This window comes from Dipodomys spectabilis, unplaced genomic scaffold (assembly GCF_019054845.1).
Source record: "Dipodomys spectabilis isolate Male_0828 unplaced genomic scaffold, ASM1905484v1 ptg000015l, whole genome shotgun sequence".
Classification (NCBI taxonomy): domain Eukaryota; kingdom Metazoa; phylum Chordata; class Mammalia; order Rodentia; family Heteromyidae; genus Dipodomys; species Dipodomys spectabilis.
The window spans coordinates 14,012,454-14,038,233 of NW_024870692.1; the positions used below are offsets into that span (position 1 = coordinate 14,012,454).

Consider the following 25,780-nt stretch of genomic DNA (forward strand, 5'->3'; position numbering starts at 1 on the left):
GATCTCGGAAGTGGCACTGTGGCTCAAGTGGTAAGAGTGCTTGCCTTGAACCAAAGAGCTCAGGGACAGTGCCCAGGCTAGTTCTGAATGGAAACCCTCAGATCTCAGCTTCCAGAGTAGCTAACATTACATTATGGAAGCTATTAGCCCACCCTACCTTGATACTTTTTATGCTGTATTTTCTCAAATTACTAGGTATCCAAGCTACCTACTTTTTTCAAATTGCACAGATTAGTTACATTGTCAGGTAATGAGTACAGTTTTTTTTGTTGTTGTTGGTCGTGGGGCCTGAACTCTGGGCCTGGGCACTGTCCCTCAGCTCTTCAGCTCAAAGCGAGAGCGCTCTACCACTTGAGCTACAGCACCACTTCCATGAGTACAATTGTTTTTGGACAATGTCACCCCTTTCTGGGCTCTCCCAGCTTTTCCCTTCCCTCCCAACCCACAAGTTGTATAGTTCATTTTCAACATAGTGTCTAGTACCACTACCACATTTGTTCACCCTCTCTCTGTCCCTCCCTCCATTTGTCCTCCCCCGCTCTCAAGCACCTGTTTTTAAGAAACAAACTTATTTACAGCTATACTTTCTGCGAATTCCACAATGAAGTGTTTGGTGAGAGCCCTAATCTTGTGTTGTTACTTGGCAGAAGGGCAAAGGGGCCTATCTATTTACCTGCAAACCTGTAGGTACTGATTCTCTCCACAAGGATAATTTCTTAACATAATTACCCTTCACTATCATTACATTGGGAATTAAGTTTGAACATTATCGCAAACTTTCAAACCAGAGCAAAACCAAGGGAATAGACCATAGAAAATCTAGTCCATAATATCTGCCTGACACAATGAAATTCAAGAGTGGCCCTAATGTTTTCTTAAAATTTATTACATAAATCCCAGAAGAAATGACAGTGAACTAATTTAAAAGGAACAGTCTTTAATTTCAAGCTCAAATAATAGAAATTTAACTTGTACACACACACACACACACACACACACACACACACACACACGGGAATTTTGTTCTCCTGGCCAAAAGTTTTACCTCATAAAAATGGATTGTACATGAAAGGTAAAGAATATCAGTACCTCCATTAAGAGGGAGGTAGATTATTTAAGCAATTAACCAAAAATACATGGTGGTGGTGGTGCTTACCGATAATCTTTAAAAGCAGTAATCACAGCTTTCCTTTGTGGAATCTCCATCTACACAGCATAAACTGTATTCACAACATATCCTACTATGTCATTAAACCTAATAGCATGCAGCTATAACTCAGTGCTCCAATCTTTTTTGGCAGAGCTGAGGACAACTTAGGGCCTTGCACTTGCCAGGCAAGTGTTCTTTTCTTTCACTCAGCTAAATCCCCAACCCGTTACACTCTTACACGGACTCATAAACCTACTCATGCCCCACTACTCCGCATACTGTCCTTTATCACCAAATACCCAATGACAACGTGCCAGCAAATGAAGACTAGTTGGGAGCCACTGGTTCCCAGCTCCCAGAGTTGAGTTTGGAAAAGTTCAAAACCAAGTCATATTGGGGAGTAGCTGGGAAAAGCAGTAGGGAAAAAAAATCACTTAGGCTATAAAAACACAAAGAGGTGTCAGGAAGACCTTTTTCCAGGTCAAACAGTTCTTCCATGAGATTCCCATGCCCTAAATTCTGTAAACACGGTGTTATACATGCAGAAATAAAAGAAACTTTGTAGATGTACTTAAACTAAGGATTCTGATGGGGAGATTATCATGGAAGCTCAGTGTCACCAAAAGGTCACTACAAGAGCCAGGCAGTAAGCCTAGAAAAAGATGTAAGTATCCAAATACAAACTGAATTTTGAAGACCAGGATATGATCCAAGTATTTCTTTAGAAATAGTACTGCTGCTGACACCTTGATTTGAAACCAGTTAAAATTCCTCACTCGTATCTTTTAGAAATGTTAAGAGGATTTATTATTTTCAATTTTGTTGGTTATGGAGCTTGAACTCATGGCCTAAATTCTTCTGCTTAAGGTTAATATTCTACCATTTTGAGCCACAACTCCACTTCTGGTTCTATAACTGGATTATGTCTGATGACTTTTCCTGCTCGGGGATGGATCTGAAGCCCAATCCTCATATCAGCCTCCTGAGCAGCTATGATTATGGGTGGGAGCCACTAGTGTCCAGCCTACTATTTAAAATGGATGGGACTTTCCATCTTATCCTGTACATCCCTCACCAGTCATCTCACTGTCTTTTGTCTTATGGACCAGACTCACATAAAAAGCAGATCTTTTCTTATTTACTCTTGTGCAAATTAGGTGCACGACATTAGTTTTTTTACATACATGAAACACTTAATCTTTGTTAATGTCATGAAACTGGATGCTACTCTCCCCATTTTGCTGTCAAGAAAACTAAAGATGGAGTTTTTAGCCCCAACCTCACAGGTGACAGGTTACAAATCCAATCAGTCTAAAGCTAGCACTCAACCCACTAATGAACTCTCAAACACTAGGTAACATAATAGGCAGGGAAAGAATTAGAATGTTAGAATTCTGAAAGGGCACAAGTAGAAATAAGGTCAAAAGGCAAGGGACCAAGTCTGGTAGAGGGTTTGCCTAGCAACTACAAGAGTTCAAAACCCAGAACTGCCAAAAGTATGGAAATTATTTTAATGAACTATTTTTGAACCTATTAGAGATCCCTAGTTTATGTACCAGTTGAGTCTTCTGGTGGAACTTTGTTTCAAAATAATGGCATATTTAAGAGTTTGGCGTTAAGTTAAACAGGTGTCAACTTGCATTGGATCTAAAGTCACCAGGTAGAACATTCACACCACTTCTACCCTTGTATACAAGATGGCCTCATTTTCCTCTGCAGTCAGTCAACTAATGGCTTCAGCTGTTTCCCCCTACTTACTTCCACTCTGAAATGTGCCTGTAAGAGCTTCAGTTCTCCACGATCAGATTCCTCCCACATCTGATCCTTTGCCCCACTCCCATGCAAAGTACTTATCTCTAGAACTAAAAGCAGATATGTCTGCATACAGGTACAACGAATAGCCATTTCTGCATCCCAGCATTCCTTCAATCTCTCTATACCTCAGCTCAAAAAACTATACTTTCAATGTTAATGTTAACTCACTAACAAACTATTACTTTGCTATTGGCAGAGTTGACAGCATTAAGAGTTGTGTGGACATGGATATATGAAAACCCTGTACTATTGCTGTGAACCTAAAACTGTTCTAAAAATTAACCTGAAGAATTAAGAGTATGACTCAAATGGTACTATTTGCCTAGGTACTAAATTCAGTTTGTAGTACAACACAGATACATCTGTGAAGCCAACTAGGTACACAGCTATCTTTCAACACTGGATACACACAGTTCACAATGTAGAACGCTGGCTACACCTAGAACTTAAAAAAAACAAAAACTGACCAACAGCTCACCAAGATAATAAATTTCTGGCCAAATATGGGCTTGCTCATGGATGAAGTTATCTTGACTTCTCTCAAGAACTCATTGACCCTAAAGAAACTTGAGAGAAATAGCTTTCTGAAAACAGAATTTCAAGAAATTTCCAATACCTCTAAGTAGAAACACCCAATTTATGGAGCAACTATGATAAAACAGTACCAAAAAGAAATCTAACAAGGTATTTATTTCCCATTTCATCAGATCCTTGGCATTATCAACAAAGACTGTAAAAATGCCTACTTTTATTCCATGTACTTCATATTACTTGCAACAATGTCCACTTTTTAGTAAGTTCACCAATGAGTAAGATACTCTGAAATAACTTTCATTCACAGGTATAACTTTCATTTCTTACTGCCTTACATCCATAGCATATATGAGAATAACATAATCCATGATAGTTTGCAGGCAAAGTCAAAGTCTGAGATATGGAATTTTCAACAATTTAAATTATCTGGACATTAAGATTTACCAGCACAGTTAGGAGAAGTAGAGGCAGGCTAATAAAAGAATCACCAATACATCTTAATTTGCCATCATCACTTGTTTATTAACAGACCCAATTACAAAAATAGCTGGCAGACACCTGAAAGGAAAAAAAAAATTATTAAAAGAAAAATTCTAGCAGCTTAAATGAACATAAATCAATTATAAAATGCAAGCAATTTTTTGCCAGTCCTGGGGCTTACACTCAGGGCCTAAGCACTGTTCCTGAGCTTCTTTTGCTCAAGGCCTGGCCACAGTGCCACTTCCTACCTTTTTGATGTGGCATTGAGGAAACTGAACTCAGGGCTTCGTGCATGCTAGGCAAACACTCTACCACTAAACCACTTTTTCCATTTAAATAAAGATGTTTCTTCCAAACCAAAAAGTCCTCAAAAGGAAGTAACATCTTGTATGACAGATTTTTCCCCAATGAAAACTGATTAAAAGGCACTGAAGTCCCCAATCAACTAATGGAAAAAATATTCAAGACCACACTGTTACTAGTACTTATCTAGCATGGAGCCTCACCTCAGTTCATCCTTCTAATAAGCCTATTGATCTGATCCTCCCTGTTGCCAGCATCTCCACCTTCTACAAAGTGGGTGGTCTTCTTCTTCATGCCACCTCTGGGAGAAGATAACTTGAAGGGCCACAGGAAGTTATTTGCTTCCTTGAAGCGTTTCCCAACAGTATAGATCTCATGAATCAGATCCTCCATGCAGATGATGCCATATTTACCTGTAAAATACAAGATTACACAGTCTCAAAAGTCTTTTAAAAGGTTTGTCACTGAATTTTAACGGATTTTCCAGGAGTTTTAGGAATACATAAAGATTCCTAATGGCAAAACAAAGGACCTCAAAAAGTCAGGAATTATCACTCACTCTCAAACAACTTACCAAGAGATCGAGCAATCAAAGCATTATCTGTTAAGGCAATTCGCTTCTTATTAATTTTGCCATAACCACGCTTGTAGATGAGCTCATTTACTGACTTCAGGTTTGGGTACCTTAAATATGAAAAACAGACATAGTCATTGTGTCAAAAGCACCTGAAACCATCTTGCTACATAATTTAATAAACAGAACCAAAGGAAAAAAAGGAGACTCACCCCCACGCAATATATGGCTCCACAATCCTCAGCATATTAATTGAAGCCTTATTGAGCTTAACAAAGGTACCATTGAAGATCTGGCGAAGGCGAAGAAGCTGCAACACCTTACGGACTTTTGGGCTCACACCATTGATACTGCATTGAAAAGGGAGCAAAAATATTAATCTGCCTTTATCAATTTTTATAGACAGGAAGTCTCATGTTGCAAAGACCTAAACCACTGTTTTCCTTCAGTCTGCTGAATACATAAAAGGTCCTGACTTCCTTATCATCACTCACATTTATGAAATATTTGTTATAACCATTTCTGAAATCAACTCCCAGGACACTTAGGAGTGTGGATGCAGCTTAAAACCAAACCCTTAGAAAAAGGACACCAGGCCTGCAATCTTAACTCCTTACCCATGAATGGTTAAATGTGCCATCTATCAACAAAGCTAGGCAGCAGGCTTAGGCCTGAGCAAAAATCTTAGACCCATCCCCTCAGTTAAGAGTGGATAGTTATGGGACTAGGGACTGCCAACTAAGCACACTTAAAGATACCCCCAACCCTTTCTAGCTACATCTAAAGCATTGCTACTCCACTCAGTACTCCCAGAAGGAACAGTTCCTCTAGGGATTTGTAGCTTTCCCTTAAAAAAAAAAAAAAACAAAAAGCAGTCACAACTTACCCTCTGATTCTGATGACAAATGCCAATTTAGGTTCTGCAGGTACATAGAAGTTGCCCGCTTTTCTGGCCATTCTAGCCATTCGGATCTCAGTTCTGTACATTTGCCTGTATTCTTTGTGATAGTGCTTAGCTTTCTCATAGATGAGCTTCCTCCTTGCCTTTCGAAGCTGAAAACCAAGCACCAGTTATACATGATTTTCTAGTTCCAAACACAACTCATATCAGTTCCAAAAAAAAAGAAAAAAAAAAAGCAGTAATTCCCTTGTAAATTTCTCTCCAGTCTGCAGTAACATTTCATTTTTTTTTTTTTTGGTTTTGGGGCCTGAACTCTGGGCCTGGGTGCTGTCCCTCAGCTCTTCAGCTCAAAGCTAGCACTCTACCAATTCCGGCTTGTTTTTTGCTTATGTGATGCTGAGGAATCGAACCCAGGGCCTTATGCATGCAAGGCAAACACTCTACCATTGAGCCACCTTCCCAGCCCCAAGCAGTAACAACCTATGTTAGCTTGAGAAAGCTATGTTAGGAAGCACCTCCCACTTGTTTGACAAATACTGACATAAAGAATCTCAGAGAACATTCACTTCCTTAGCAGTACCAAACACAATGCCCTGTCCTTCCAAAGTTTACCTACCATCTTCTGAGCACATTTCTTTCTCAGGCGCTTTATTTTCAGCTCTGCGAAATTCCTTCGCTTTTTCTTAAGGGTTTCTGGCACAGCAGGAACCTTCTTTTTCTTCTCTCTGTCATTAGCAAACCAAGCATGTTACTCACTCAAAAACCTCCTAGTGCTTGTACTGAGTACTTTCAGCAGTTATTGTTTAACATACCTAGGGTCATTGGCTCTATTTGGAACTTATTTGCTCTGATCAGATATAATCTGGCAGTAACCTTCACTTTAACACACCCTTAGCCATCCCGCACGACATTAATAAGCTTACACCCATTCAGGCCATAAGTCTCGCCCTTAGACTAGCACAAAATATCAAGATACACTAACAATTGGTACATGACGCTTCTAGCGAAAGGCGACCGTTTGTCGTCTAGTAGTCACCACCCTGGTTTAGGTCTTAAGCTGCACATGCCCAACGCACTGGCCTGACGGGAAAAACATTAAGGCCCACTGCTAGCCAGCCAAATTCGACCCAGACATCTTGCTAGTCTCTGCAAAGACCTTCCACGGAAGGCTCAACTCCACCTGACTGTCGGGTTCCACACGCTTTTCTGCCCTCACATCTCGCTACTGGAAGATCCCAAACCACAGCACCAAGGCCGCCGCTTCGCATCCTAGCCTGGAGTCCCACAGCTGTCACAAGGCGTCACAAACACACAGACAAGTGGACAAAGGCACTAGCTACAGTCAATTTGGGGAAAAATGAGGATAAAGGCCTCGGGTTTCGGGGATGGAGAAGGATTCTGCGGAAGATGCGAAAGAACTTACTCGGCACCCTCCATGGTTCCAGCCGGAAAAGAGGAAGTTGGCGCATGCGCACTGTCCACTTAAAGACTGCGAGAATGAAGCCCCATGACTTATAGGTGTCTTAGGTTATGCCAGAAAAAAACCCGACAAAACCCTGAACTAAGAGCCCACTCCGCAGGCGTAAAATTAGGAATTGCCTGGTTTAATCTCTTCCAACCAACTTTCAGGTTTGCATAAGGAAAGGTAAATGCATCGATCACGCCCTTTGACCAATTCGAGAGCAAAGAGCGCTGCGCCTTTCCGTTCGGGGTCCTCATCTGTTGCTTTTGCCTGCCTCAGGTTTAAACTTCACTCTTCACTTGACCCAAATAACACGCCTCACAGATGAGAACTACGAGTCCCGGCATGCACCATTCCATGGCCTGCCCGGAGGGAGGGCGACGCCTGACCCGGGTTCTAGGTAGCCACAGTGATCATGAATCCAGAAGGGAGAACGAGAGCATGGGAGGCCCCGTCCCGAGCGGCTCGTGCTATTCCAAGTCACTGTGGACTGGAGATCTCCGCAGCTCCCCGCCACCCGTAGTTACAGACAACCACGCCCCCCCTTGGCCGCGCGGCCGAAGTCCTTCTAGTCCTCTCCCTAGACTGCAGGGCTGTCTACCGCAGCGCCTGATCGCAGGCGGGGCCGTCCGGAGTCCCCTAGCTAACACGAGTGGTGAGACTGGGGAAAGTGAGGACTATACGACCCGAGGAGGATGGCTGGTGCGCCGCGGGCCGCGGGGCCCGGCCGGCGGAGGCCGGGGCAACCCACGGCAGGGGGCGTGAGCCGAGGTGGGAGGTGTGACGAGGGAGGGGGGGAGGCTGCGGCCGCGGCCGGAGCGAGGGGCTTGCCCCGCCAGGGCTGTGCGGACGGCGGCCTGGCGGGCGGGGGGCCGGGCCGGGGGCGGGGTGCTCCCGGGGGCGGGGAGGGCCGAGCGGAGGGAGGGCCGATGCCGATGCCGCCGCCGGCTCTTCCCGATCGCCGTTTATATAGCGCCGATCGTGGAGCCCGCTCAGACCTGGCCAGGAGCGCTCCGGCTTGCAGGCGGCGCTGCACTCCGGAGCCCGGTGCCGGAGTGACAGCCGCAGGGAGCGCACGGCCGGGGAAGCCGAGACCGCGGGAGCAGCTGCGAGCGGTGGGGCAGCGCTCGCCTGCACCGTGCGAGGCGCCCCTTCCTGGTGTTCCGCTGCCCTGCACCCCCTTCTCCCACCCTGTCTCAACTTGGGTCAAGTTGACAACTCCAGCGGCTACCGATCGGCCGGTGCGGTGTCCTCCACGCATCTCTCCCCGGGGGTGAGAGGAAACCGCTGCAGCCGGTTTTGGGAGGGGACACTCGGGCAGCAGCGACGGCTCGGCCATGAGGGCAGCGCGCGTCGCCTAACTCGCGGCTGTCACCGCCGCTGCAGTGCAACCGGCCAGCGGGGCGCTCCGGGACAGGCGGGCGACCGCCGGCAGGAGGCGCCGAGCCGGGTGGCTGCCTCGGCGAGCACAGCCCGGGGGCCACCGCACGGAGCTCGGGGCGGGAGTGGCCCCGCGCGCGACCCGGGAGCTGCGCCGCGCACTCCAGCCCCACGGGCACCTCGGAAGCGGGCGCGGGGTGCAACCTTCTGGTCCCAGCCGCTTTGACAAGCGTCCCAGGACTCGCCACAGGGCTGCTTCGGCGCAGGGTGGGTGCAGACCCGGGCTCAGGGCTCGTGCGGGGCCCCCGGCGTCGCGATGAACATCGTGGTGGAGTTCTTCGTGGTCACTTTCAAAGTTCTCTGGGCGTTCGTGCTGGCCGCGGCGCGCTGGCTGGTGCGGCCCAAGGAGAAGAGCGTGGCCGGCCAGGTGTGCCTCATCACCGGCGCGGGCAGCGGCCTGGGCCGCCTCTTTGCTCTGGAGTTCGCCCGGCGCCGGGCGCTGCTGGTGCTCTGGGACATTAACACGCAGAGCAACGAGGAGACGGCGGGCATGGTGCGCCACATCTACCGCGACCTGGAGGCGGCCGATGCCGCCGCGCTGCAAGGTAACTCGCGATCCCGCGCCCGAGCATTGTTGGGTCAAACCTCTCTCCTTGCCTCCTGTCCCTCCACCCGGGGAGGGCTTTCACACCCCACTGTCACCGGCACCCCAGCTCTCGAGGAAAAGAACGCCCCTCTGGTCTCCTGGAAGGCGAGTGGAATTTGCCCCATGATTAAAGAACACGATCTCCCCGGTATTAGACCCAGCTCCAACGGAGATCCTATCACTCTGGGGACATCTCTGGGTTTCCTAAATCCTGAGGTCATTGTGACCACAGACTTGGATTCTAAAGAAATTATCTAGCTCTGACCTGCAGTGGGAGATAGGAAAGTAAAGAATTGCTGGGAAGTTTGTCCCGGGATGGACTGAAGGTGTGTCTGTTCTAGTCTAGTCCGCATCCCCTTGGACTAGAGTAGTGTTGGTAATTTAGCTATATAACTTTAGCCAGGGGAATATAATTACCTTGTTTCACCAGCCATAGTGCTTTAGACTTACAGACCCGGAGAGATGCAACTGCCCCTTGAGAAAGAACTTGGAGAATTTCAGCTCCATTGTAAACTTCTTCCTTGATTTTGGTCCCTCCGATCTGCATTTTTTTTTGTATACTTATTAACTAGCAGGAATCTGAGACTTTTTCTTAAGCCCAAGTGGAGACTAACCAGTCACCAATATTGGTCCAGGAAATTTGACAATGGCTCTTGCTTTGAGGCTGCATTTTTTATTTCCAGGGAAAATATTGAACTCTAGGTGAGGATTGCCTTGGACATCACTCCTCCCCACAGCCATCATTTGTTACTAAACTTATTGGCACTTGTCCTTTTGATTTAAGGTGAAAAAAATGTTACACTGCTAGCATGAAGAGGCAAAAATAGCAAAAAACAAAACAAAACAAACCCCCAAAAGCCTAAAAGACAACACTGTTCATTTTCCAAGGAAGAGATATGGGGTTTTAAGCTGTTTGAATTCCTGCATGGTAAAAGTGAAGTTGATTTGTGATGATACTTTTTAAAGGCTACCTAGTAAGCACATACTAGCAACCTCCACTTTTTCACAAGAAACTTTAGATTCATTAATTGGCCTGGATGAATTCCAATTATTATTTACAGTTTTGATTTGTGAGCCTTAAAGTGATTTTCTGTTTCTATTAAGGGATGTTTCTGGCCTCTCCTCCAAATGTGTAATGTGTGTTATTCTCTGGGCTGAGGTCAATTCTGTGCAGGTGTCTTTAGCTGCAGCAAGCTGATCCCATGTGGTCTACTTGTATTTGGGCTTGTCACAATGACATGGCTTTCCCCTAAGCAAAGTTCTCCAGTAAATTGCTGTAATTCCCAAAGACTTTGGGGGGGAGGAAGGCAGCTGTAAGTGCAGTTATTGGCAAGCATTATGGTGTTAGAAATTTGAAGCTCACTGTTGAGTTTTTGTTTTGTGTGATCTTTGTCCTACTGATTGCCATGGGACTCACTTTCTGTACCCCTTCTCTGTTCCATTTTCGCCTCATCTGGACTTCTGAGGACAGCTGGGAATGGTGAGGAAGAAATTCTGCCCCACTGTAACCTGCAGGTTTTTACCTACACCTGTGATGTGGGCAAGAGGGAGAATGTCTACCTGACGGCTGAAAGGGTCCGCAAGGAGGTTGGTGAGGTCTCAGTCCTGGTCAATAATGCTGGTGTGGTCTCTGGACATCACCTTCTGGAATGTCCTGATGAGCTCATTGAGAGAACCATGATGGTCAATTGCCACGCTCACTTCTGGGTAAATATAAACATCCTTGTTTTTCATTCTTGGGCCCTCCTCTATGAGAAGGTTGGGAAGGAGAAAGACCTCAGTGCCAGCCTGAAAGCCACCTGCACTCTCTCACCATAGTCTACTAATGAGCTATTCCCTCATGGTGAATTACATCGTATGTCGGTTACTATTAAAACGTTGCTTTCTTCCCCTTCCCCCAATTCAGTATTTCTTGAGAGACTAGAAGAGTGAACATTGTAAAGTAGTTTGAAAGATTGCCATAAAAATAACAAGAGGGAGTATAAACCCCTGGGTTTGTTTATTTTACTTTTTGTTGAGTTTATAAAACATTGGTTGTTCTTATGAATTCCTAAAGCCAGGGTTTAGGCTTCCAAATTACTATTCAGCCACATTTTAGGAAGTGCCAAAGATTCTGAGATCAGCATTTGTGGTCCACTGGGAGTGGCCAGGCCACCCCAGCAGTTACTTCACATCCACTGTCGGTCCACAGGGTGCATGGCATCTTCCTGATTGAGGATATCTCAGGACTTACTCAGCTTATAACGAACCTCTCATGAGAGTAGAAGTCACTTTGTTAGGACCACATAGAGGGGAAGGGAGTTTGTGAGAAAAGGTAAATCAGGCACTTCAGTGATGTTAGCATCTAGTCAGGAGAAGCTACCGCATAGTATCTAGGAATGAGAGCAGAGGACTTCTGCTTAGGAGGCGCAAGGTAACTCCAACTTATTTATTTTTTGGGTCCTGTTGTGGGACCTGAACTCTGGGCCTGGGCGCTGTCCCTCAGCTCTTCAGCTCAAGGCTAGCGCTCTACCACTTGAGCCACAGTGCCACTTCCGGCTTTTTTCTTTTTGCTTATATGGTGCTGAGGAATCGAACCCAGGGCCTCAGGCATGCAAGGCAAGCGCTCTACCACTGAGCCACCTTCCCAGCCCCCGTAACTCCAACTTATTAGCTTAATTAACTTCTATAAAGATAGATAGGTATTTTCTTATAAATGAACACTGTTGGGTTCCTATAAGCTTTTATCCCTAATAATTTCCATTTACTTCTATAGACAAGTAGTATCCAATAAAGTAGAGACGAGAAAGGCTGGATGGCCAAGGTGCAGCTCAGGGGAAGAGTGCTTGCTTGGCAAACACAAGACCTGAGTTTAATTGTCAGCAACCAGGGGAAAAGAAGAAAGAAAATTTAAGAAGATACGGTTTTATTTATTTTTTCCATATGTAAATTACTCTTCTAATAGACCACAACAAAGAACCATTTCTCCTAAATAGGTCACATTAAATCTTATTAATTTTCTAGCAACAGCTTGAAAACTTTTAAGTCCTTATTCAAATTTTGCTTATCCAGTATAATGGTTTTTATGTGATCCTGGAAGAAGCTAATTTTAATGTTTTAGTTTAAAACGTTAGCTTTATTGAACTCATTTTTAAACCTCTACAAATGAAATATAAATAACCTGGGCTAATTTGCGTCTGTGTTTTAAATGGGTCAGGAGCTCACCAAGCACAGCTGAGGGAATGTAAATGTCCTGTCTGAGCGTATGCATGCTGGTGTATGTGCATGTCCCTTGGGTACAGTGGGTGTGGAGAACCCACTTTTTTTTTCCTCGCTGTTGTCATGTTCACAAGAACACGTAGCAAGTAGCCAAACGTGGTTTAGGTGGGTAAAGGCCAAATAAATACACTTGACAATATCATTTATCAAGAATTTGGGCCATTCATAATTCTGAATAAAACCAATAGCCTCCATTTGAAGAAAAGGCAAACAAACTGCAGGTGGAATGTCGTTTCCGAAGTTGGAGGAAGGTAAGGATGAAGGCATGGAGCTACCACAGAACTGTTGATTTCAGAGAACTCACCAACCTTAAAAGGATACAGAGTCCTTCCTAGGTTAGGGTGAAGCACAGGAACTGGTTTGGGTTAAGCACAGGAACTGGTTTGGGTTTTTGTTTTTTTTTCCAAATAACCTTTGACTGAAATGATGAAATGTTTCCTAACTATAAACTTTTACCTCCGGCATACTCTGAAGTTTCACCATCTTGACTATTCCTCTGCATGAATATTTTGCTAACTTGTGAAATTTCAAATAAATCTAGATTTTAAAGAAATTCCATACAATCTTCATTTAAAATATTTATAATAGGAGAGCGGCATATCTTTCCTACCCGTTCTATATATACTCTTAAGTGCTAATTTAGACTGTGCTAAGTGCAGAAAATCCATAGCCTCAATTTTGAAATACACATAAATCGATATACTCTACTACTAACATCGGGCTACTTTCTAACATTAAGAAGAAATGGACTCAAATTGCTAACAGAAAAGTCATTCTGGAACTGACTCTTTACACCAAGCAAGAACACCCACCTTCCTAGCGTCTTCTCTGTGCCTTGGGATGTTGCTTAACACACCGCTTAGGGAGTTCTTGGATGCTTTGGCAGTAATGACGTCACTTCATATTAAAATATGGGAGGCTCCTGAATTCTCCAGCTGTTTTTCCCCTAAACATCTAAACTTAAGAATTTATTTTCAATATTGAGTCAGAAAATTCATTTTAGTGTTGGCATTTGTGACTTCTTGCTGAGACAAACTTTTGGAGAAGCTGAAATTTGGCAACTAAATTTATCATTCTTACAATGATGGGATGGGAGGGCAACATAGTATCATTGAGAGCCACATAAATTGTTTCCCTTCCAGTAGTACTTTTAGGTGAATAAGTAGGTAGTGATATTTTTTTCTTCTTCAAGATGTATGGGCCTTGATTTGTGCCATTTTCCTTCCAGAAAAATTAATGAGTGTCTGGGTATGGAAAACAAGTTGCTCCATAGAATTTTAAAACTAGATCATTTGGGCAAAGAGCTCATTCAGTTATTTGAACGGGTCATCTTAAGGAGATTTTTAAGTAGCAGTTAATGTCTGTTTTCATAGATGAACAAGTAGTACGTTGATCCTGACTCAGAGTGAAAGGCATTTTCATGTGAAATAGGAAACCATGTGACTTCCACTGAAAAGCCATGGATGCCCCCACTTTCAAGCCATTCCTGATACTACTCCCCTTGCCTAGAACTTGCTGTTTCTCCACTCCTGTAGATTTTAAGACCTAGTTCAAATTCTTTATGTAATCTTTCTCTCCTGCTGACATTCTTGGGTACCACTAGAGCGTCAAAGGTTCCTAGCAACTATCTCATCCAAACCCCTACTTTTCTTTCCTTCTTTTCTTTAAGTTTTCTTTTCCTCTGCTAGAGATTGAACCCAAGGCCAAGTATATGGTAGACAGGATACTCTACCATCAAGCCATCCTCTAATCTAGCCTCTTGTTTTCCAATGAACTTGAAGTTGTGTAAGACTTGTGGAAAGTTTTCCATGATTTTTCTTTTCAGCCTCTGGTGGCATTCTCAACCTTTGGTGCATAGTATGTTCTTTTTGGAATTACTTTGTTCATATTGTGTATTTCACTCCAACATAGATGGCAAGCTCACTAAAGCCAGTTTGTTATGTACATCTTTTTGCTTTCCTTGCCTAAAACAGAATAGAGGCTAGTTAGTAATATGTAATTAGCTTCTGCTTAAATATTTAGAAAGTATTCTGTTCAGAGTACTCTACATGGCTCTGTGTTGTAAATTTTCAAAAGGTTAGCATCATGTTAGACTAACTCAAGTTCAGAAAGGTTTGATTCTTTGCAATGTGACTTTATTATTGTTTGTATCTCCTTTTGTTTCTTACCCAACTTACATTTTTCCTGTAGGAGTATATTCTACTCTTTGATGTGAGGCTAGGGACTTTAAGAGAACTGCTAAAGATATACCAATTTGAATCAAACTTAAATGGAATGAATGGTTATTCATTTTCCCCAATGACCTATTCCTCAAGAAGATTTCAAGAAGAGCACCCTAAAATAAATCCTTCTTTCTTTCTTAGCTATATACCATGTCTACAACATTTAGAAGCTTTTATAATCCTCACGTTATTTGTCACAGTTTTCCAATGTGGCATAATACACCTTATAGTGTTCTACCACTGGCACATCTCCCTGTAACTTTCTCTTAAGCACCAGTTAAAAAGTGGGGTTTGGGGCTGGGAAGGTGGCTCAGTGGTAGAGCGTTTGCCTTGCATACATGAGGCCCTGGGTTTGATTCCCCAGCACCACATAAGGAAAAAGAAAAAAAAAGCCAGAAGTGGCGCTGTGGCTCAAGTGAAAGAGCGCTAGCCTTGAGCTGAAGAGCTGAGGGACAGTGCCCAGGCCCAGAGTTCAGGCCCCACGACTGGACCCCCCCCCCCCAAAAAAAAAAAAGTGGGGTTTGGAGTATATTTAGTCAGCATGATCTGCTGTGGAAAGCACAAGACAAGGCTGTGGAGAACGAAAGTAATGCCATGCACTTTAATGCAAGTGTAGAAATCATTCAAAAAGACTAGCCCATTGAGGTGCAAAAATCTTGGAAATAGCTCTCTATTCTACTTGAAATATAGAAAGCTGGCCTCCCTACTGTACTCCCTGTTTTCCCCCAAATATTACATTGCTTCACTTGTTATTTTTCCAACAAGGGAGTAGAATCTTAGCTTGGTTATTTCTGAAAGACCCAAGTTTATGGTGAGCATCCTTTTAAACCAAACAGCTGCATTTAGCCCCTATAAATAAGCAGCCAATTGATCCCTGATTAACCAAAAGTGCAAAGAGGGGGAGCGTGGGGGGCGGGGGAGGGAGGATGAGCAGAGCATTTAACTATAGGCCTTTTATATGCTGAAGAAATTTTACATGGTAAAGGACTAAATCTGTCAGATAGCTAGTTGGTAATTTACCTCTATTGATATGGTAGTCAGACAAGATAATTGGTAGTTAATTAATAGACCACTTAACTTAAAAGGTTTCACAGTTTTAAAATACTAATTACTGAATTAGGCATTTATCTATATCCAAATGTCTAAAGTCTATTTAGTTAAAATCCATCCAGGAAAAGTAAAAGCCTACCAGCTAGATCTGAGTAATGTAGCACTTAAAGACATTAGTGCTGCAGTTGTAGCTACTATCTCGTGACTGGTCCCTAATCATTAATGGTTAAATTCTTACATGATTTATTGGTTTTTAATCTTATGTACAATATTCCTTTATTCTCTACTTAGATAAACCTAGTTTTAGGTGGGCGCCGGTGGCTCCTGCCTGTAATCCTAGCTATTCAGGAGGCTGAGATCTGAGGATCGCTAAAGCCAGCCTAAGCAGGAAAGTCGGTGAAACTCTTATCTCCAATAAACTACCAGAAAACCGGAAGTGGTGCTGTGGCTCAAGTGGTAGAGCCACAGCCTTGAGCTGAAGAGCTGAGGGACAGTGCCCCAGGCCTAGAGTTCAAGCTCCACAACCAACAAAAAACACCTGGTTTTATTTAAGCCCTGGTAAGTTTAGGAGTTTTAAAGTCTCATTTCAAAGTATTCAGATAAAACCAGCTGTTCAAAAAAATGTCTTTGAACCATACTACAATATTAAGAATTACCAGACTTAAGGGGCTGGGAAGGTGGCTTAGTGGTAGAGTACTTACCTAACATGCATGAAGCCCTGGCCACATAAACAGAAAAAATCTGAAATAGTGCTGAAGCTCAAGTGGTAGAGTGCTAGCCTTGAGCAAAAAGAAGCTCAGGGACTGCCCACAAGGCCCTGAGTTCAAGCCCCAGAACTGGGAAGAAAAATTAAAAAAAGAATTACCAGACTAAATGTTTTATAAGAAAACACTTCCAAAACAAAACAAAAAACCACTTCCCTATCTTAGAATAGCTACTTTACTTAGACATAGAATTTATGGGCTGGGAAGGTAGCTCAGTGGTAGAGTGCTTGCCTTGCATGCATGAGGCCCTGGGTTCGATTCCTCAGCACCACATAAGCAAAAAGAAAAAAGCTAGAAGTGGTGCTGTGGCTCAAGTGGTAGAGCGCTAGCCTTGAGCTGAAGAGCTGAGGGACAGCGCCCAGGCCCAGAGTTCGGGCCCACGACCGGACCAAAAAAAAAAAAGAATTTATGGCCTTTTTTTTTTTTTTTTTGTCGGTCATGGGGCTTAAACTCTGGGGCCTGTGCTCTTCAGCTCAAGGCGAGCGCTCTACCGCTTCAGCCACAACACCACTTCCGGTTTTTTAGTGGTTTATTGGAGAGTCTCACAGACTTTTCTGCCCAGGCTGGCTTTGAACTGCAATCCTCAGATCTCAACCTCCTCAGTAGCTAGGATTACAGGCATGAGCCACCGTCGCCCAGCTGCCAATTTTTAAATCTATACCAGAACTAGTTTCAGTTAGTAAGTAAAGATCCTATGTATAAAATATTAGGGCATTAGAAATGAAAACGTTGAAGCCATGCACCAATGGCTCACACCTGTAATTGTAGCTACTCAGAAAGCTGAGGTCTAAGGATTCTGATTCAAAGCCAGCTCTGGACAAAAAAGTATGTGACTCTTAGCTCCAGTTAACCAGCGAAAAGCCAAAAGTAGAGCTGTGGCTAAATATCAGCCCTGAGTGGAAAAAGCTAAGGGAGACATGTAAGGTGCATGCATGCACGTGCACACACACACACACACACACACACACACACACACACACACACACACACACACACACACACACACACACACACCCCACTCACGAAAGAATTAGAATCTTGAATTCAGTTATACCATATTAATTCTTATGCTGCTAGTTAAAAACAGAAAAACATCTCTTTTGACAGCAATTGTTTGGTACTTTGGAGTATATACTATACACACAAAATAGAATCACATGCTCATTGAATTTTTAGTTTCTGTACTGTATATGTATTACATGCTAGGCCCAAATCCATTGTTGGTAGAAATAAAAATCTATAATAAGAGCCAGGAATTGGTGTCTCATACCTGTAATCCTAACTACTCAGGAGGCTGAAATCTGAGGATCAAAGTTCAAAGCCTCCCTGGGTAGGAAAGTCCATGAGCTTTTTATCTTCAAGTGATAGAATGCTAACCTTGAGCATAAAAAACTCAGAGACAGCATCCCCCAGGCTCTGAGTTCTAGCTCCAGAACTGGCACACACACAAAGTTTATAAAATAAAATGTTACTTTACATAACTGGTGTAAGCAAGGAGCCAGACAGTACTTCATATAAAAAGCTTTCCAAGCGAGGCACTGGTGGCTCATGCCTGTAATCCTAGCTACGCAGGAGGCTGAGATCTGAGGATGGATCACAGTTCAAAGCCAGCGGGGCAGGAAAGTGTGAGACTCTTACCTCTAATAAACTCAGAAAACCAGAAGTGGTGCTACAGCTCAAGTGCTAGAGCACTAGCCTTGAGCTGAAGAGCTCAGCGACAGCACCTAGGCCCAGAGTTCAAGCCCCAGCACTGTTTGCTAGGTAGCCTTGCCTGCCTTCCTGCCTGCTTGCTTGCCTGCCTGCCTTCCTTCCTTCCTTCGTTCCTTCCTTCTTTTTCTTTCCTCCCTTCCTATCCTTTCCCTTCCTATTCTCCTTCCTTCCCTTCCTTTCTTCCTTCCTCTCTTTCCTTCTTCCCTCCTTCCTTCTCCCTTCCTTTTTCTTTTTCCTCCCTCCCTTCCTTGCTTCCTTTCACATGGTCTCATCCTATAGCCCAGGATGGACTAGAACTCAGAATCCTTCTCTCAATCCCCCAAATATTGAGATTACAGGCATTTGCCAACACACCCTGCCCAATGCCTGAATTTCTAAGCCATATGAACAAATAGCAGTGCATCATTATTGCCAAATCTAGTGTGCAGCTTCATCTTTCCAGAGTGTGACCTTCTTGATTGTCTCCTTGAAATTCAAGTGCTTTCCTTTATATGGAAAGCCACCTTTCTTGTGCTGTTTTCTGCCTTTTTGATCCTCCCTCTTAGCCTCCCACCTTTGAAATGTTGGCTCTTTAGTATTGTGTGCTCAGACCAGTCCTTCCTGTGTCACCTATCTAACTGGGTGATCTCTTTTAGTTGACTCAACTGTGACTTCTAGATTGTTCTCAAGTTCAGTAGTCTGTTGAATAGACATAAATTCTTGGTTGAAAGAAATACCCCTTCTCAGCAGCGCACTGGTGGTTCACACCAGTAATCCTAGCTACTCAAATCCTAGTTACTCAGAAGGCTGAGATCTGAGCATTGTGATTCTAAGTCAACTAGTGTAGGAAAGTCTGTAAGACTTATCTCCAATTAAAACCTCATAAAACCCAGAAACGGAGCTATGGCTCAAAGTGGTAGCGCACTAGCCTTGAGGAAAAAAAAAAAAAAAAAAAAAGCTCAAAGACAGCATCCAGGCCTTGAGTTCAAGCCCTAGACATAAAACAGGAAAAGAAAAAAAAAAAAGGACCCTTTCGCGTTTAATTATGAAGTAACTTGTGCTATTTATCTCAATTCCTGGAAGCAAAGATGCTCTTCTTTTCTCCCTTGTTATTGTATCTGGGCTTTATCCATTATTATCCCAGTAGAAATTAATCTATGGGACATGTCAAAGTGGAGACATTCTTTAACCTGTGCTAATGTTAACATTAATTGAATAGCTTTTTCAGAAAGACTGAATGGAGAGTGCCCCCCCGCCCCTCACATGGCAATCTTTGGCCATTTCTTGCAGGATTAGGTTCTTGAGGCCTAGAGAAAACCTACCAACCCTGTGGGTAAACTCATAACTGCTCACATTCTTTGTTCATTCTCTTCCCTTGATTTTGTTTTTGCTCTAATTGTTTTTTATTTTCAGATTTTCAAGACCTTGACAAATCCCAGTGGATTGATCTAGTGACTTTAGTGAATTGATTTAGTGGCAATCAGAGAAAATTACTTTCAAGCAATTTGATATCCTCTCTTGAGAATTAGAATTTTAAGTTAGAAACCCATTTTTATTTAAGATCTTGAGATATTAAAAAAATCAACAGTACATTCACCTAAAATTTCTGCTAAAATTATGCCTCTTTCAATTCAGATAAGTAGCCACCTTGCATCTGTCTAATTGAGGTATTTGCCTGTATAGATAAATGTATAAGTAACATATTTTGTTTATTTGTTTGCTTCTTTTAAGTATAGTAGTAAGTAGAAAGCATGTGTTTATGGTACAATCATAGCTACTAGGTCTACAAAACAAAAAAGGCTATTTAAATTATAATATAAATCCTAAATATAGGTTGAACATCCCTAACCCAAAATTCTGAAATCTGAAATACTCCAAAATCTGAAACTTTTGAGTATCAATATGATTCCACTTTGAAAAATTTTGCACCTGACCTCATGTTGAGGGGATCATAGTCAAAACAAGCACACTAAAACTACTTGCTTAAAATTGCCTTCAGGCTATGTGTACAAGGTATCTGTGAAACACAAAAGACTCTTGTGTTTAGCCTTGAGTCCCTTTCCTAAGATAATCTTGTTTTACACACACACACACACACACACACACACACACACACACACACACACACACACATGCAAATGTTACAAAATCCAAAAACACTTGTCCCAAACATTTTGAGTACCAGTACCCAGGGATGTTTTTGGACCCCCCAAACTGTACTATGCTGAAATTCCACTAGGGGGTGTACTGACAGGGTGGATTTGTATCGTATTTCCTTCACACATAACCAGTATTTTCTCAGGAGAAAGGACCCTTTGTAACTAATCTTTGGAGTATGACAAAATCTTAATAGTCTTTAAAAAATAGTGAACTATTTCTGGCCTCAGTTAAGTCAATTAAATCCTATGTGTGTGCAGCCTGTAACTCAAAAGATCAGATTAAAATGTGTTAATCTCTTTTGGTTTAATTAGTGATTTCTTACCTCAGAAGTTACTATATAAATTCGCTCTTCAAAGGACTAATGTGCTTCTTCAAACTTAAACTGACCTAAAAGTTCCTTTAAGGTTGAGACTAGGTAGAACATGCTGTTAGTATGGTAATAGATTAGCCTTAGAAAATGTCCCAGTGTTGTGATTTAACCCTGTGTTTATGAAACCCAGCATGGCCTCAGGATTTAATCGCAATTACCTGGACATACCTGGCTGACCAGTTTCAATCACCTAGATCCCTGGTTTTAGGCAGGCTTACACATCTCTAGAAGAGAAGGCTTTTCATCCACAGGAATGCCAACCTCCTTTACTTGATGAGCTTTTGTACTTCAGGCCCATATGTGAATATGTGAATTCTTTTTTCTTCTTTACTTTATTTGTCAATTCTCTTGAAACTCAAGTTCATACCTGTCAGGACCCATTTTTCCTAAATGCTCTGAAACTAAAATTAAGTGAACCACAGGGGGGAAAATGAATATCCTCTAGTACTGATAATAAAACTTTCAACACTGAAGCAAATGCTTCTAGAATACTTAACAAGTGAGGGCAATTACTGCAAAACCTTGAGTGCTGTCAAATTAGCCCCTTATAATGACAAGCCACTTATAATGAATTCACATTTGGAAACAAAACATTACTTGGTCTGTAAAACTTTCATAGATCACACAAAGATGTGAATGTTGACAGTGTGTTAAACATTGTCCTTTGCTTTAGGGAAACTACAAGTATTTCTTATTTACTGCTCACATAATGGTGAAATTTCTGCCTTTCCTTCAAATATTTACTACTAGAATTTTTGAATATTAACAAGCTTCAGCTTCATAGTATTATTCTAAGCAAAGAGGCTCAAAATTACACTTCCCAAATCACTGTAACTGGGAAAATATTTGTAGTGTAACTCATGTAAACACACGGATATTTTGAGGACAAGTGAAATGTAGAATTCAAAGCCTGAATTTTCCTACCTGCAAAGTAAAATTAACATACTGCCCCCTACTGACTTCTGAAAGATTTTTTAAAATGGATTTTCTGCAATCTCTTGGGAAAGAAACAAAGAGAAATTGGTATATTAATTTTTTAAATTATTTAAAATTACCTAATCCTAGTTACTCAAGGGGCTGAGATCTGAGGATTGAGGTTCAAAGCCAGCCTGGGCTTTGAACTACCAGATTAAAATAAACTACCAGATTAACGGGAAGTGGTACTGTGGCTCAAGTGGTAGATCCCTAGCCTTGACCAAAAGAAGCTCAGGAACAGCATCTAAGACCAGAGTTCAAGCCTCAAGACTGGCAAAAAAAAAGGCAAAACTTCATTAACTTGCAGTAGTTTTCCATTTGCTGGACTATGCTTCAACCACTTCAGTTTATACTGAAACAGTTGCTTTTAGTTTTAATGCAGAAGGACTGAAAAAGATGAGAAAAGAGCTGCTATTGGAAAGTTATTTCCCGGTGTCATTAAGGACTCGGACAAAAACGGATGAAGCTACTGCTTAGCAGCATGTCTTCAAGGCTTCTTTTCCTGGTCAGATTCTGGATTACAACCAGAAGTATGGAGGGCAGGGGGACTGGAAGCTAACTTCACATACTAAGAACCAGGAACTTGGAGGAAAAAATAACCTAACCAAAAATAGATAGCACGTACAACCAAAATAGTCTGTAGCCTATAAATATATACTTAATGAGCCTTGTGTCCATTTACTGTACTTTTTATATAGCACTTAAATTTACAAAGCCTTTTCATAAACACTCTTCTCTCATTTGAGCTTCACTGTTCGCTCTACTTTTATGGATAAGGCAGCAATCTCAAGAGAGGTCATGGGACTTCCCTGAGGGCTCCTAGAGGGAAGGAAGAAGGTAGAAGGGAGACCCTCAGCCCAGAGCTCCCGGTTACAACGTGTACAAATAGTTATTTGGGCTATATGGTCAAAGCTCCTGGCAAAGAAGATTTTCCCATGAGTCACTCATGGCTTTTACCCTGTGGCATTATATAAGAATTTTCAAATGTTGATATTTTTTATTAGCATGGTTAGTTTAGCAATAACTGATTAACTCTAGCTTAATATCCCCAGGAAGTTTGCTCTGTAAATTAGACAAGCATGTAAAATTCTAGCTTGAAGAATCAAAGTCACACTAGAGTTTTATGACCAAATCCCAAGGCAAGTTGGTGTCTTTTCTGTAACTTTCCATGGTATTCTTGAGAGTTAGTTGTTCAGTATATCTTTGGTCAGCTGGCTTTCTTCTTTGTCTTCATAGTTTACATATGAGCAGTGATAAACTGAACATGAAAAGGAAGTAAATGAAATACAGGGTTCTTCTACATGGGGTAGCTGAACAAAGTTCTATTAAGTACTCGGTACCCAAATTTAAGTAACAATTTGGTTTTAGTTTTTGTTGTTGTTTAGTTTATCTGCTGGAAAATGTAAAACCTTAATTATATTATATAATCATCTTATGGGATTAGAATTCTGGATAGCTCCACAAGCTGCCTGTTTGAAATGTTAATCATGGATTTTCAAACTTGTTCAGTATTGGCCAATTGATAACATGTGCAAGCTTATGACCCAAGCATCTGACTTGTAAAGGGGTCATTTCTCTCAAGGCTTATAGAGCATGAAGGTTCAGTGTCAAAGGGAAATGGGCAGTGCACAGCTTAGGCAAAACCCAATGGATAAAGGGTAAAGATTTTGAAATCTTTAAGGTCCCTATTTCAGAGCTTGCCCTAATGAGGATGAGGGCTTAGTAATTATAGAAATGGATCCAAAGGCAAATGAAAGTCATTCATTCCCAAACCTCCAAGTCAATTCAGCCATACAAAGCCCTGGGGTCTAGCTGATAAATATTGGGGGTTGAGAACTGAGAAAACTGTGGAAAGGAATGGGTATCCCTGTTTTGTTGAATTTCTAGTCGGAATCATCTGAAACTACTAAGGTTTGCATATAGACTAAGTACAAGCTCACTCTGGAAACCTGTTCTTGCCCTGTGGTTCAGAGCAGCACCAGTGCCTGGATTCTGCTAGAAAGGCAGAGTTTAAGCCCCCTTTCAGACTTCCTGTCTCCGAATCTGCATTTGATTGCATCCTAGGCAGTTTCTGTGCATACTGACATTTCAAAAGGAACAATTCTACGCTTATCTCCGTTTGTTTTCCCAATGCACCTATTCCCCCAATTTTCTTGAATTAACAAGCCCTTTAGGAATCTTGGAGACTAGAAAAAAGGTCAGATCACACACTCTGAAGAGGCCCAACCTGATCTAGGCTTACTTTTTTTTTAATTTTTACTTTGGATTCAGATCCAGTGTCTAAAGGAAGAGCCCGGGTATACCTTAGCCCACTGTGCACACAGCTATGAACTATGTGGCAGGAAGTTGGGGTCATTCACTGCCTAGGACCAAAATGACTTCTGCAAGTAACTTGTTGCTTGTATTGCTGTGCTACCTCTCACCCAGTCCAATTCCTAGTACACTATGGGCATTCAGTATTGTTATATGACTGAAGAAATGATGTCTCATGAATACTTGCTATAGTTAAAAGGAAGTTTCCTTTTTTACTTCTCATAATTTAGTAATAATATTTGCAGTGCTTTAGCCAGAGGAGTTGTGATTGATGCGATTAGTTCTGTGCTCTATTATTGTTTCTTTTTCTTTGGTGGTACTGGGGCTTGAACTCAGGGCTTCACCCCCTCACTTGGCTTTGTGCTCATGGCTGGTATTCTACCACTTGAACTATACCTCCCATACAGCCTTTTCTGGTTAATTGGCAATAGAGTCTCCTCTGACTTTTTTTTTTGGCTAGGTCTGGCTTGGAACCTCAGACCTCAGATCTCAGCCTCCTGAGTAGCTAAGATTAAAGGCATGAGCCTCTGGCACTTGGTTATTAATTACCCCTTAATATTTTTAGGATGGGAATGTAGCTTAGTGATATAGCACTTGTCTAGCATGCACAAACTCTGAGACTGATCCTCAGCACCACCAAAATATAAAAATCTCTCAATATTGTTTTTCTGTGACTGGTTGTATCATCAGCATTATTATCCTTCAAAGATACTGCCTATTTAGTAGTAACGTAATTCTATAAAGATATAGAAATTAAAAGTTTCTATTTAAGTTGTGACTTTTTAAGTTCTGAAAACTGTCATTACAATATGAGAACTTAAGCTTAAGAGATCATCAAGGAAGTATATGGATCTTGGCTTTGCCCCGTGTTTCTCAGAGGGTAGTTTCTTATGTGGCAGCTTTGCCCTTGGAGAACATTAGCAACATCTGGGGACATTTTTCTTGTCAGACTGGTAGAACTACTACTGGCATCTAGTGGAGAAAAAAGAGGGATGCTGTTTAAACAACCTACAAAGCCCAAGACAAGCCCCCATGGCATAAAATCACCCAGCAAGAAACATAATGATTTCAAGATGGAGAAACTCCATTCCAGAACACTGGTTCTCAAACTTACTGCTTAGTTTGAATCACCTAGATAAATGTTGCCTTGGATACCTGATTCTTTCCCATGGAGCTGGAGGTCTAGCCAGTCTGGGATTATAGCCTAGACATAAAGGAATAAAACTTCCCCGATGGTTCTAATGTCTTAACGACATAGAGAACCACTGCTTTGTAGAAAAAGTGGCTTCCACCATTTTTAAAGTTCTTAGAGAGTCACAAAGATTGATCAGCAATGCCTAACCACATACAGGCACAGTCAACCCTCTGAAGTATGGAATGACTCCTAAGGTGTCATAGTGCCTGTTTAGGAATAAAGTTAAATTCCAGAAGTAACTTCTTGATTGTATTTATCCTGCATTTAAATAAATAACGATATTTTTTGTTTGTTTGTTTGTTTTTTGTTTTTTGGTCCAGTTGTGGGGCCTGAACTCTGGGCCTGGCCGCTGTCCCTCAGCTCTTCAGCTCAAGACTAGCGCTCTACCACTTGAGCCACAGCACCACTTCTGGCTTTTTTCTTTTTGCTTATGTGGTGCTGAGGAATCGAACCCAGGGCCTCATGCATGCAAGGCAAGCGCTCTACCACTGAGCCACCTTCCCAGCCCTTAAATAAATAACAATATTTTGAAACAATTC

The 25,780-nt window shown here is 42.3% G+C and overlaps 2 protein-coding genes across 2 annotated transcripts in view; one reads left to right on the plus strand and one right to left on the minus strand.

Moving 5' to 3' along the window:
• Positions 1-3,996: 3,996 nt before the first annotated feature.
• Positions 3,997-7,280, minus strand: Rpl7 (ribosomal protein L7). Its single transcript, XM_042665925.1, has 7 exons — positions 7,181-7,280; positions 6,374-6,482; positions 5,743-5,909; positions 5,069-5,206; positions 4,857-4,966; positions 4,486-4,695; positions 3,997-4,057 (listed from the first exon to the last, which is right to left on the minus strand). Exons 1-6 carry the CDS (start codon positions 7,192-7,194, stop codon positions 4,487-4,489), a joined length of 747 nt encoding a protein of 248 aa, XP_042521859.1. The 5' UTR covers positions 7,195-7,280; the 3' UTR covers positions 3,997-4,057; position 4,486.
• Positions 7,281-8,915: 1,635 nt separating this feature from the next.
• The window catches only part of Rdh10 (retinol dehydrogenase 10), a 33,913-nt gene continuing 17,048 nt past the window's right edge, over positions 8,916-25,780 (plus strand). Inside the window, exons 1-2 of the mRNA XM_042665915.1 lie at positions 8,916-9,204; positions 10,717-10,952. Coding sequence (XP_042521849.1) covers positions 8,916-9,204; positions 10,717-10,952 — 525 coding nt within the window. The remainder of the gene's footprint in view (positions 9,205-10,716; positions 10,953-25,780) is intronic.

What these genes read in the sequence shown, in the direction of transcription:
- Rpl7 (XM_042665925.1), bottom strand. An exon ending in AGAAATGTGCTCAGAAGATG is followed by an intron (nt 5,910 to 6,373) that starts GTAGGTAAACTT and finishes CTTGGTTTTCAG; the next exon opens with CTTCGAAAGGCAAGGAGGAA. An exon ending in TTTGTCATCAGAATCAGAGG is followed by an intron (nt 5,207 to 5,742) that starts GTAAGTTGTGAC and finishes TTTTCAATGCAG; the next exon opens with TATCAATGGTGTGAGCCCAA.